This window comes from Castanea sativa, chromosome 7 (genome assembly GCF_040712315.1).
Source record: "Castanea sativa cultivar Marrone di Chiusa Pesio chromosome 7, ASM4071231v1".
NCBI lineage: Eukaryota > Viridiplantae > Streptophyta > Magnoliopsida > Fagales > Fagaceae > Castanea > Castanea sativa.
Window position 1 is genome coordinate 2,987,514 of NC_134019.1, and position 12,835 is coordinate 3,000,348.

The 12,835-nt window shown below is 34.2% G+C and overlaps 1 protein-coding gene across 1 annotated transcript; it reads left to right on the forward strand.

The window, feature by feature from the left end:
* Nucleotides 1-3,799: 3,799 nt before the first annotated feature.
* Nucleotides 3,800-11,949, forward strand: LOC142642441 (kinesin-like protein NACK2). The gene is made up of 15 exons (XM_075816788.1): nucleotides 3,800-3,937; nucleotides 4,442-4,704; nucleotides 4,890-4,979; nucleotides 5,065-5,165; nucleotides 5,356-5,469; nucleotides 5,578-5,662; nucleotides 6,367-6,434; nucleotides 6,974-7,033; nucleotides 7,120-7,244; nucleotides 7,697-7,895; nucleotides 8,792-8,929; nucleotides 9,474-9,563; nucleotides 9,651-10,535; nucleotides 10,989-11,293; nucleotides 11,451-11,949. The coding sequence occupies exons 2-15, from the start codon at nucleotides 4,470-4,472 to the stop codon at nucleotides 11,773-11,775; spliced, it is 2,820 nt and encodes a 939-aa protein (XP_075672903.1). The 5' UTR covers nucleotides 3,800-3,937; nucleotides 4,442-4,469; the 3' UTR covers nucleotides 11,776-11,949.
* The last annotated feature ends 886 nt before the right edge of the window (nucleotides 11,950-12,835 follow it).

The following is a 12,835-nucleotide window of genomic DNA, read 5'->3' on the forward strand; positions in this document are numbered from 1 at the left end:
ACGATGGAGGTAGTGATTAAGACAGAAGGCCAGACAAGGGTTTCTAAACCAAGAGCTGTGGCTATTAGCACAGTCATAGCACCCATGGTTGATGAGAGAAATACCCACATAAATGTCAGTATTGCATCCCCGATTGCCGCCTTTATCGCGCTCATCTTGTTCTCTCCTTCATTGCAACACTCTCTCTAGCTAATTTGTGTTTTGTTCTTTTGGCAGTGGCAAAAGAAAAAGGCTGGCGGCAGACACCACAAACAAAGTCATCAAAAGGAAAGAGTGAGGTGAAGGAGAGAGAAAAAAATGTAAAATAATAAATGCAAGAGCTACGGTAACCGGTTACTGTAGCAATTACGCCTAAATGCACAATTTTACATCCACTGATGTGGGTGTTTTCTTGGATCAAAATGTGTAAAATGGGTAACTTTTTCTATTTTGCAAGACTTTACACATGCTAGCGTGGTTGCTCTAAATGCCTATTTGAAATTTGCTTATTTTGCTGAAACTGAAAACTTTTTACTAAAAGTATTATAAATAGATGAAAAAGTTAGTTGAAATAGTACAGTGAGACCCATTAATAGTACCAAAAAGTGTAGTGGGGCCATGAATATTAAAAAAAATACGTTGAATAATAAAATAAGCAAACTTTTTAATTTAAAGTTAAACACACACTAAATGTCTTCATGTTATTAAGTGCTCAACTTAATGTAATTTTATATTTAATAAAAAATATTATTTTTGATCCATTTGGATAACGCTTATTTTGCTGAAAACTAAAACAATAAAAATAATAATAAAAAAGTTACTGTTCACGCGCTTGGTATGATTCATTAGACTAGATGCACTGTTTATGCATGAACAGTGCAAGAGGCGTTAAAAGGGGAAAAAAAAAAAGGCAAAACGCTAGACGCATATTCATCCGGATCCAAACACTACCTTTGTCTCTTTTGTAACATTGATTTAGCAATTAACTTGAACATTACATAAATTACTATTATCTTATAATAATCTCACATTGTTGTTGTTGTTGTTATTATTATTATTATTATTAAGTGAAGTTGAGAGAGATTGAACTCGGAATTGACCCCATAAGAATGGGACAGATGCCACTATGTCATAATGTAAATTCCACGTGGATTAAGTTTGATAGGTAAATCCCACATCTTATTAGTTTGATATATTGGTGAGCTTTTCTTATTGATAACCTGGTGGAGTAAGAAATGCTGATGTGAAGGATTGCTACTTTCTCTCTTATAATTCCACTTTGAATTGGTTTTGATAAATTAGTGAGCTTCTCTCTGATAACCCCATAGGCCATAGGTCTGGTGTGTGGGACACTTTTTTTTTTGGCCTCATGCCACGTAGATAAGATAAGGTTGTCTCGTTATCTGTGAACCACTTTTAAAAAATTTGACTTCTATATACGTTTTTTTAACCTTTCTTTCATTTTTTCTTCTTCATCTTCTGTTTTTTTTGAACCCCCTGCAACCAACTATAGAAAATTTCTTCTAACAAAACCATATTGGTTGGTTTGTAAGATTGCATTTGAATTTGGGTTCAGTTTTGACAGCGAGTAAGAGAAGTCTTTTTCAGAGAGTTTCAACCTATAATATTTCTCTTTACTGATAACTCTTTATTATTAAGCTAAAATACTAATCAGTTTTTGGTATAAGTAGAGATTGAACTCTATATCTCTTATTTAATTATCAAAAACTTTACTCATTGAGCTAATTGAAGTTCATAAGAGTTTTTTTTTTTTTTTTTTTTGTTCCTTGCAATTCTCACGTGCCTAAAGCCGCTTTCAATGGAAAGAGACTAACGAAGGGGAGTGTATGTTCAATGTTGGTGTTGTTGCTGCAAACCATAATAATTGTATAAATATAAAAATCCAAAGTAGGACTTTAAGGAGAGAAAGAGAATAGATGGGGGGTTTAGTCCAGGGTTAATTATATTTGATTTTGAGGTTCTTGCACTGTGTTGAGAACAAGGGTGGGCTCCAAATTCCAATCCACCCAAGTTCCCACCCACCTAACCTGCATATTAATGATTGATTGCAAAATTTTTGGGGGTTATTGAATAATGTGATTACTAAAAGAGAAATGACAATTAATTACATGTATTAGTTACATGTGTTGACAATTAATTACATTACATACGTGTCTAGTCAATCCTTATCACAATAGTTGATTGTAATTTTCCAGTTTTTAAAAAAAGAAAGAAAGTTGGTTGTAATTTAAGGGCTTTAAGGCCCAAGCAAACTTCTAAACAAGACACAAGATACATGGATTCACTCCATGTCCAATTAGTGTGCACTGGTCTGTGGCTTTAAGAAATTATGATATGTATGCAGGTTTTCCCAACTTAACATATCATAACCAATTAGATTAAGTTTAGGAGTAGTTTTTTTAAAATATATATATATATATATATATATATATATATATATATATATATATATAATTTGATACTTTCAATGGGGGAGGAGAACTTGAATCCTAATATTCTTTATTAGAAATATCAAGAAGTGTCAATTGAGTTATAAGATTTTTAACAGTTTACAATTAGTTAAATGAGTATGGAATTAGTTCAGTTTAAAAATTCAACTGAATTTTGGAAGGATTTACGTTTTAGATCATGATATATGATCCTAATTCAATTATAAAATTTTAAACTATTAAAAAATACTATTTTTTTTAACAAAAAGATTATAATTTCTATACAAAAATTACATACACTCAAAAGATTTACAAAAGACATTTTTTTTTTTTTTACTTTCATAATAAATATCATATATATATATTAAAATTTTCTGTACATTGCAGGAACTATTGATTAATAATAGCATTAGTGTGATAGATTAAAAATAATAATAAAATTAGTTTCCGCTAAGTATTGAGTCTAGATTTCCTCTTCCTCTCTTCCATAAAAAAAGAAGAAGAAGAATCAGTTCATAGTCGAGTCTAGTTCCACATTGCTTAGGTCTGTGTTAGGAGAGGGACTTATAACTCGCTCCACGACTCTAACTGCCGCATGTAGTTTTGGAGTTGGCGTGTGAGTTTAAGTCCTTATTCCACTCCGTTAAGTATTGAGTCCAAGTATCCTCTTCCCCTCTTCCAAATCACAAAAAAAAAAAAAAAAAGTTTTGGGTATTGAGTCTAGGTATTTGTTTGGATCCACGTCTACTGCGTTGAGTTTTCAATTTTTTTTTTTTTTAAAGCTATAAAATTTGACTTTTCAACCCATGCACTGTTCACGTGTTTTAAATTTTCTCTGACAAAGTGCACTGTTCACTATACCCACGATACTATTCACACATTTAAAAATTATTTTGTAATAGTGTTTTCAGTTTTTACCAATAAATTTTATCCAAACGAACCCTAGGTCCCCTTCCCCTCTTCCAAAAAAAAATAAATAAATAAAAAAAATAAAATTAGTTTCATAGCTCTATCGGAACAAAGGCCATTAAGCTCTAACCCATAAGTACTGGGCCACCTTGTAAGGTATCAGACCCAATTAGGTATCAAGGGCCCAAGAGGGAAATTTGGGCCCCAACCCGATTTGCTTAGATATCTCATCGGGATATGATCTATGTACACACGTGTACATATTTAATTTGCGAAAAGGATTGTGGGCCCCACAAAATTCAAACTTTTACTATTATATTTTTTGTTCAGGAGCGCGTAAACAGAACGTGAACGGTACAAACAAAATTAAACAAAAAAAAGAGAAGAAAAAGCCGTTACATTATTCTCTCTCTCTCTCTCTCTGCTTCAACTCTCACTACTGTCACTGATTTTTTTTTCAAAATAGTTTTCACAAAGCACTGACAAGAAGAACAAAGCACACTCAAAAACGCTGTCGTTTTCTACTCCGCTGGTGGTTCTTGATTCTCTCGGTAGGCGCTCTTCAACAACTTCTGAAGGATTCAAGATTTCTCTGTGTGGTGAGTATATATATATATATATATATATATATATATATCTCATTTCTCTCTTTACTTTAAAATCTTGCTTTTCTTTTTTTCTCTTTGAAAATGTTTTCTGTTCGGCTTTTCAATTCCAGGTGATTTTTGTTGTTGCGATAGTTAAATAAATACACAAGAAATCAGAGTTTTCCTCTTTTCACTTTCTATTTTTGTAAATACGCGATCCATTGGATTTAGTATATTGGAAAATTTTACCACAAATTTCATTTTCTATGAGGAATTTGAATTTGATTTTATGATTTCTTGAAAGAAAAAAAAAGTTGTTGAATCAATGCGCAAGAAATTTCAAGATTAAATTGCGTAGTCTATGTGTGATTGATTGAGAATCGCCGAATTTAAGAATTCCTTAGAGAAATTGAGATTTCAAGAAACTAGGTTTCATTCTTGCTAGTATTTATTTATTTATTTATTTATTAATTGATATCATAAGCTGTTTGTTTAATTTTTTTTTTGCACATACAGTGGAGACTAGTGAGTGAAGAAGGCGAAGATGATTCGAACATCTTCTGCAGTCACTCCTTTGAATAAGATTCGAAGGACGATTTCATCCACCCCGGGCGGTTCAAAATTTCGAGAGGAGAAAATATTAGTCACTGTGAGGATGAGGCCGCTGAGCCGAAAAGAACAAGCTATGTATGATCTCATTGCGTGGGATTGCGTGGATGAGCATAGCATTGTGTTCAACAACCCGAATCACGAGCGTCCTGCAACCACATACACCTTTGGTATATCTAAATTGACTAATTTTTTTTTTTAAAATGTTCTTGTTGAATTTTGTTATGTCCATAATTTCACACGCGTTGTTCACATTTTTTAAGTATGTCCACGCGTAACACGCGAAAGGGCATGTGTACAGACGATGTACAATAACGAGTGTTTGCTTTTCTGTTGTTATTCAAATGTGATACAGATAAAGTTTTTAGTCCTACGTGCTTGACTCAGAAAGTTTATGAAGAAGGTGCTAAGGATGTGGCTCTATCTGCACTTACTGGAATTAATGGTAACTGCAGCCTACTGCTTATTTAGCCAAGCAAATTGTAATTTTAATTATGTTTTTTTGAGTGATAACTGGTTCTTTTTTTCAGCTACAATTTTCGCATATGGGCAGACTAGCAGTGGCAAGACTTATACCATGAGAGGCATCACAGAAAATGCTATTAAGGATATCTATGAACATATCAGAAATGTAAGTTCTTCTGGGACCTTCCTTTGTATTGTCATTGAAAAATATGATAAGTAATTGCACACTTGTAAATCAAGCTGAAACATACTATCTTATGAAGGAAAAACATGCATGTTAAATCTCATAGCTTACTATTATCTATAATCTTATACTATCTTTCAAGTTGTGTAAAATTATTTAAATCTCGCCACAGCACCAGGAGAGGGATTTTGTTGTGAGGGTTTCTGCTTTAGAGATCTACAATGAGACAGTTGTTGACCTTTTGAATCGGGAATCTGGTTCCCTTCGGCTTTTGGATGATCATGAGGTAACCTGCCCTTGAAGAAGTTTTTAGATAGATTCATTATGTGTTTGCTGTAACCCTTAGTTTCTGTCTTTTTTTTTTCTTTTTTTTTTTTCATTTTCTAAAACACAGAAGAAAGGTACTGTTGTGGAAAAACTTGTTGAAGAGGTTGTTAAGGATGGCCAACATCTGCAGCATTTAATTCGAATTTGTGAAGGTAATCTATGAATCTAAGCAAATTATATGCTATAAATTTTTTTTTCTATGGAGCATGGGTTCCTACTTTACCAGCATTAACATCCGAGAGGCTGTTTAGGGTTTTCTTTAAATGACTAATCAGTCTGTTAGCAAAGCTAATAAACATTCAATCAATCTCATTTAGGAGGGATTATATGATTTTAGTTTTTTTTTTTTTGTATTTTAAAATGAAAACTTAATATTTACTGGAATTGAATGATTTGAATCTTGCTTTGTTAACTAACAAAACTACTTAAAGTGTTTAATATCAACTAGCTTTTTTATCTCCTTATAAATATTAAATGAATCTAAATGTGTAAAGGAAGAGAAAGCCTACTACGTTTAATAATGATAAATTACCACTAATCCCAACATCTTAACCTTTTAGGAAATTGTGAATAATATCATTATTCTAACACTCCCCTTGCCTTCTTAATAAGTGGGGCCCAACACGTTTGAATTTTTTTTTAAAATAAAATAAATGGGAGGTAGAGTAGAGATAGGGTTCAAACTTAAGATCGCTTGCTTTGATACTATTATAAATTACTGTTTGTTCCAAAAGTTTAAGCTATTAGGAAATAGTGAGTTTAAATATTTAGCCATTATATTAACAAAGAAGATAGTAGTTGCATCTTCTTTAATGTTCTATGTGCTCTAAATGGTAAGAAAAATTTGTTGGTGCAGCTCAAAGGCAGGTGGGAGAAACTGCTCTAAATGATAAAAGCTCAAGATCACATCAGATAATAAGGCTGGTATATAGAGTTAATTAATTACTTGTATGAGTTTTTTTTTTTTTTTTCCAATATAAATTATCCTGCATATGTTGTTAAACTTTTTGAGTACAAAATGACAATACCTTAGTCATCAATTTTCTTTTCCTCCTGTTTTTTGGGGATGAAGGGGTTGGGGAAGGGGGAAGTGGGGAGGGGGGTTGAAGGGCTGCTAACTCTGTTTATTCTCTATTTTTTTTTTTAAGCCTTAATTTTAAACTTCACATATGCTAATCAGTAGTGTAGTAGGCTTTATTTTGACTTGGATTTTCTTACCTTATTAGGCTTCTCTCAATTTTCTAGTTTTCTTGTGATGGAGTAGGTTGTTCCCCCATTCTTCTGTCCTTTATCAGGATTATATTTATAGGAGTATCAAGCTTAGATATATCCTTCTCACTTTCTTAGGTTACAGACACAATCCATCATCTTCTTATTTGCGTTTATGATGATGCACTATTTTTACGGTTTATGTGTTCATGCATAAGGCTGGAATTTTCATTTTTTTGGCTTTGTACTTGCAGACTGTACAGAGTAGCCTTCGGGAAAGTTCTGGATGTGTAAAGTCTTTCATAGCAAGTTTGGTATGCATGTCAGTTTCCCCTCATTTTGGCTTCCTGTTAGTAAAGAATTGTTCTGTTATGTTGATTGGAGTTCTGGAACCATACAGAATCTTGTGGATCTTGCTGGAAGTGAACGTGCCTCTCAAACAAATGCAGATGGCACAAGATTGAAGGAAGGCAGTCACATCAACCGTAGCTTGTTGACACTGACAAAAGTGATCAGGAAGCTAAGGTAAGCAACTGCATAAGCTGAAGCACCACCATTTAATACATCTGGAACTTCCGATTTTCTAAAATTGTTTTAGTGCTTTATTATCAAATTCCCAATATAAAATTATTGGTAATTGAACTAGAGATGGTTGAAAAGCTGTTCAAATGAATGACTTAGTAGCAGATTCTGATGAATGAATCTATACAGGCATTGTAAAATGAGATTCTAAGTAAATTTTATATATAAGTATCTTGATATTTGTCTTCTTCAATGATCTCTAGCTCATATCACATCTCCTCCTCTCTTGTAAGAGTAAGGTGGTGAAGGGGAGGGGGTGAGGTTAATTGTTTCAAAACCTAATGGTTGTGTGTAACTAACCAATAAGAAAAAAGTATTCATCTTGACAGATGGAAAATGTTAGGACTGTAAATTAACTGCCTTTTATTATTTATCTTATGGTTCTTTTTTTTCAGCGAAGGCAAAAGGAGTGGTCACATACCATACAGGGATTCAAAGCTTACACGAATACTGCAGTCTTCACTTGGGGGAAATGCTCGTACAGCCATTATTTGCACCATGAGTCCTGCTTTAAGTCATGTGGAGCAAACAAGGAATACACTCTCATTTGCAACTAGTGCAAAGGAAGTTACCAATAATGCCCAAGTAAACATGGTAGGATAATCCAATATTTTAGTTGGTGAAAATTATATTATACTCGTCTCAAGCACACAATATTCAGTGATATTAATTATAGTAAACACTTCTCTGTCCTGAATGTCTAGTGGTTAAATGTTTTATACTAATATTGTCATAAGGGAGTGCTTTTCTATAAAAGCCAGCAGAAGCTCTTCATTGCTTTTGTATTGATCTAAGTTTAATGCAGATAAAGTTGTTAGAAACTATAATTCAGGCTGATATACTTTTCTAGAAGGTAGGATCTTTGGTCTATAAGAAATAAAGCAATTAAGCTCATATTTTGCATTCAAGAAGGGGCACTTAGGGGGACATCTTTTTTTTATATGAATGTGCATGTGTCCATTTATATGTAGGTGCACATGCATATAGGTTACTTTTGGGAATTTCTTGCAGTCACTGAGGACAATGTGTTCCTGTTACTTTTCAGCCCACCGTGAATAATTTTGCACTAATTATACTGAGAAGGAAAAAAAAAAAAAGAAAAAAAAAGATTGCAAATATTTTTTTTGTGACCTCTGAAGCTCCTTCTTTTCGAAGGAATCACTTACCATGAGATACCCAAGTAATGACTTATTTAGTGTCATGTCAGTTGCATAACCTGTGTGCACTGGGGTTCCTTTTTTAAAAGTTTGCTTGTAAAGAAACCATAACAATGTAAGGTTATATTAATCTTATCCACGTAAATGTTGATATAAAAAGAAACACAAGGATATTTTATATATCTTTTTTTATGCAATTATGCATGTGTATATGTAATTGTAGATCTTTCTATTTTGTCATGTGATTGTGTTGATACATTGTATGCATGAATTACATACAAAGTACCTGAAACAATAATTACAGCTCAAGTTGCTACTGGATTTTCTGTTTAGGTTGTTTCAGACAAGCGACTCCTGAAGGATTTGCAGAAGGAAGTGGCTAGGCTTGAAGCAAAGCTACAGAGTCCTGAGTCTTCTTCATCTTCATGTTTGAAGTCATTACTATTGGAGAAGGACCTAAAAATACAGCAGGTATGCTTGTTTCTTGACTAATTAATAATTTGGAACTTCCATAACCATAATTTTATTTAACTTAAATACATTTCCAGTCAATCATTATATACGTATGTCTTAAATGACATGGCTAAATTGTGGTATTTTTTTAGCCACTGAGATTTTGTGTGAGTCTTACCTTCTGGTAAATGGCTTCATAAAAATGAAATTCCAATGAACTTTACCCAAGGGCTACAGCTACCTGCATCCTCTTTCCCCTTTAAACCCTTGGCTACATATAAATTTGACATGCACTAAGATATACGCCAGCTTAACGTTTACGACATTGTGTTCTTTACATTGTTGCTGTTGAATTGGGCTTGGGCCTAATGACTTGGGTTTTTAGGCATCTACTTGATCAATATGTAGTATATGTTATTATTCTTTTTATCAAGCAAAAAGAAAATAGAAAAAGAGGCAAAGTTGTTTGCATGATTTGAAAATTGAAAAAGGGGAGGGGTGGGGTGGAGCATTTTCTCAATCTCTATGTATGTTTAACCGTGAAGAAAAATCTGTTCTGTAGATGGAGAGGGAGATGGAAGAGCTAAAGAGACAGAGAGACCTTGTAGAGCACCAACTTGAAGAAGAGAGAAAATCACGCAAGGCACAAAAGGTCCATGGCGACACTATTAAATGTTTATGGTTATAGTTTTGTCTTTGACTCATTTAAGTGTTTGTCTAAATCATATAACACTTTCAGGGTTTGGACCAATGTGGGCCTTCTTGTCAAGTTGTTAGGTGTCTTTCTTTTCCTGATGAAGATCAATCAGCTTCTGGTAAAACTACACCAGTAAATAGACCAAGAAATGCAGTTGGAAGGCAGGCAATGGTGAGGCAATCTGTTACTTCAACGGATCCATCCATGCTTGTGCATGAAATACGAAAGCTTGAGCAGCGGCAGAGGCAGCTTGGTGAGGAAGCAAATCGGGCGCTTGAAGTACTGCATAAGGAGGTTTCTTCCCATAGAATAGGGAGTCAAGAAACTGGTGAAAATATTGCGAAGCTGTTGTCTGAAATAAAGGACATGCAAGCAATTAGTTTCATTCCTGAAGAAATTGTTATTGGAGATAAGACCAACCTGATGGAAGAAATATCCCGATTGAAGACTCAAGGAAGCACCATTGAATCTTTAGAAAAGAAACTTGAGAGTGTTCAGGAATCTATAGACCAGCTGGTTTCATCTTTCGCAAGTAGCAAGGAGACTCCTGAGTGCAAGACCCAATCCAAAAAGAAAAAATTTCTTCCTTTTGCTGTCAGCAACAATGCAAACATGCAAAATATAATTCGATCCCCTTGCTCACCTTTGTCCACTTCTCGTAAAATGGAATACGAGTTGGAGAACAAAGTCCCTGAGAATAAAGATGCTTTGCCTAGTAGTGATACATTGCCCAGGCCATTTCAAGCAACTCCAGTAAAGGACGGACCTCCTGCTTCACAGCAATCAAATTCAGTTAACGTGAAGAAAATGCAGAGGATGTTTAAGAATGCTGCTGAGGAGAACATACGGAGCATTAGAGCCTATGTTACTGAGTTAAAAGAACGGGTAGCAAAGCTTCAATACCAAAAGCAGCTTCTTGTTTGCCAGGTAAGAACCATTTATATGGCCCAAAGTTCCTTGTATCTTACCTCACAATTTAACTTCTTATTCGACCAGCATGATCTAGTTTCTATTTCATGGATTAAGAGTAATTGAGCTATGCTACTTACCATCTTATCAATTAGGCATTAAGTTCTGGTTTTTGAGAAAATTATGGAAATGTTTATTTATCTGGCATTTAGTCTCAAAATTGCTTGGCTTGTCCCCCTTATTTTCTTTTAAAGGAAATTACCTCTTCAAATAATTCATCCATTATAATTCCATGTCCCAAAACCTGCATGGATGATTATCCATGCTGGACAGTCATTTTGATTAGTATTTCAAATCACTCTTTAATACTGGAATGTGAAATCTAAGTTGTAATTTTTCTATTATGTTGAACAACACAAAGAGTGCTGGTATCTTCACTTTAATTCACTTTCATTTCATTTATTGATTTAGGTATTGGAGCTAGAGACTGTGGCTGGAACCGATGAGCCTAATATAATTGATCAGAGTCCATTAAAGCCATGGAAGTTAAAGTTCGAGGATGAGAGGAAGCAAATTGTAATGTTGTGGCATTTGTGCCATGTCTCACTTGTTCACCGCACTCAATTTTTTCTATTATTCAAGGGAGACCCTGCTGATGAGATATATATGGAGGTTGAACTCAGAAGGTTGACATGGTTGGAGCAGCACTTTGCAGAGCTTGGCAATGCAAGTCCTGCACTTTTAGGTGATGAACCTGCAGGCTCTGTTTCAGCAAGGTATTTTACACATTTGTAGTAGTTCCAACAGTATTTTGTTTCACAGTAACATTGATTTAGACCAACCTATGATTGATACAAGTAGGCAATATCATGTTACCAAAATTAATTTCTCATGACTTGTGCTAATAATTATTTTTGTTGGTGTTGAATGCAGTGTCAAGGCTCTTAAGCAAGAAAGGGAATATCTAGCTAAGAGGGTGAGTTCTAAACTAACAGCAGATGAAATAGAATCCCTTTACTCAAAATGGGAAATTCCTTCGGGCGGAAAACAAAGGAGATTACAATTGGTGAACAAGTTGTGGACAAACCCTTATGACATGGATCACATTAAAGAGAGTGCTGAAATAGTTGCAAAATTGGTTGGCTTCTGTGAATCCGGTGAACAGAGTAAGGAGATGTTTGAGCTAAGCTTTGCAAACCCTTCAGATAAGAAGTCATGGATGGGCTGGAATTTGATATCGAATCTGTTAAATCTATAACAAAACACTTGTAGTTCTACTACATTTAAATTCTCCGTCACATTGATCTAGAAATAGAAGGAAATTTTGCCATGCAAGCTGTGCATGTTATGTACCTAGATAGGTGAGTAAATGTTTGTTTTTCTGCTGCCTTGTAATTAACTTGCGATAACAGTAATGAAAATTATAATTGTTGTCATACTCACTTAGTAGTAGCGGTAGTATTAGACTGTCAACATATTTTGTAGTGGTGGGAGCATGGAGGTTATCTATTTTCCTCTCTAATAAGTTGACAACGTTTTGATCTTTTGTAGTAGCATTCTATTCTACTATTATAGACTATATATTAGTGATGCTGGGTGCAACATGGAGTCTATTTTTTTTTTTAAATTTATAAATAAATAAATGAAGTTAGTAAAACATGGAGCTCATTAATCTGTTTCTCATAAAAAAAAAAAAAAAAAAAAAAAAGAAGAAGAAGAAGAAGAACTTATTCATCTATTTTATTCCCCTACAAGTTGACAACGTTTTTAATACCGGCATGCGGTGGCATGAGTGGAAAGTTTGCTTGGTAAATTTTTTTTTAGACTGAAAAATCACTATTTTAAGTATACATGAAATGGCATATGTAGTGCAATGTAATGGCACTTCAAGTGATATTTTGAGACACTATTTTCCCTCATCACCATTTTTAGGTTTCATTAGAGGAAGGTCTCAACCTCACACTATTTGCACCTATTCTCTTTGGTAACATTTGGAGCAGGGTGGAACTAGGAATTTTTGCTTGGGAGGGCCAATTCCTATTTTGTAGGCTATATCTTAAAAAATGTTTAATAGTTATAAATATCATAAAGGATTTTTTTAAAAGAAATATTGGGTGGCCATGGTTCCCACACCCCTTGGTTGTAGTTTTGCCCCTAATTTGGAGGCTAAGGAATCAAGTCATCTTTCCAATCACAAGCTGGATCCCAAGAAAGATGTTAAAGCAATATATAAGGCCTATGTCGAACACTTAAATGCTTGGAAGTCTCTCTCATCAAATCTAAAGTTCACATGGCCCAGTCCTCAATCAGGCTGGACC

Coding starts and splice junctions, on each gene's coding strand:
- LOC142642441 (XM_075816788.1), top strand. CDS start 4,470: ATGATTCGAACATCTTCTGCAGTCACTCCTTTGAATAAGATTCGAAGG. Junction 7,896..8,791: donor ATAATGCCCAAGTAAACATG/GTAGGATAATCC, acceptor TTTTCTGTTTAG/GTTGTTTCAGACAAGCGACT. Junction 8,930..9,473: donor AGGACCTAAAAATACAGCAG/GTATGCTTGTTT, acceptor TCTGTTCTGTAG/ATGGAGAGGGAGATGGAAGA.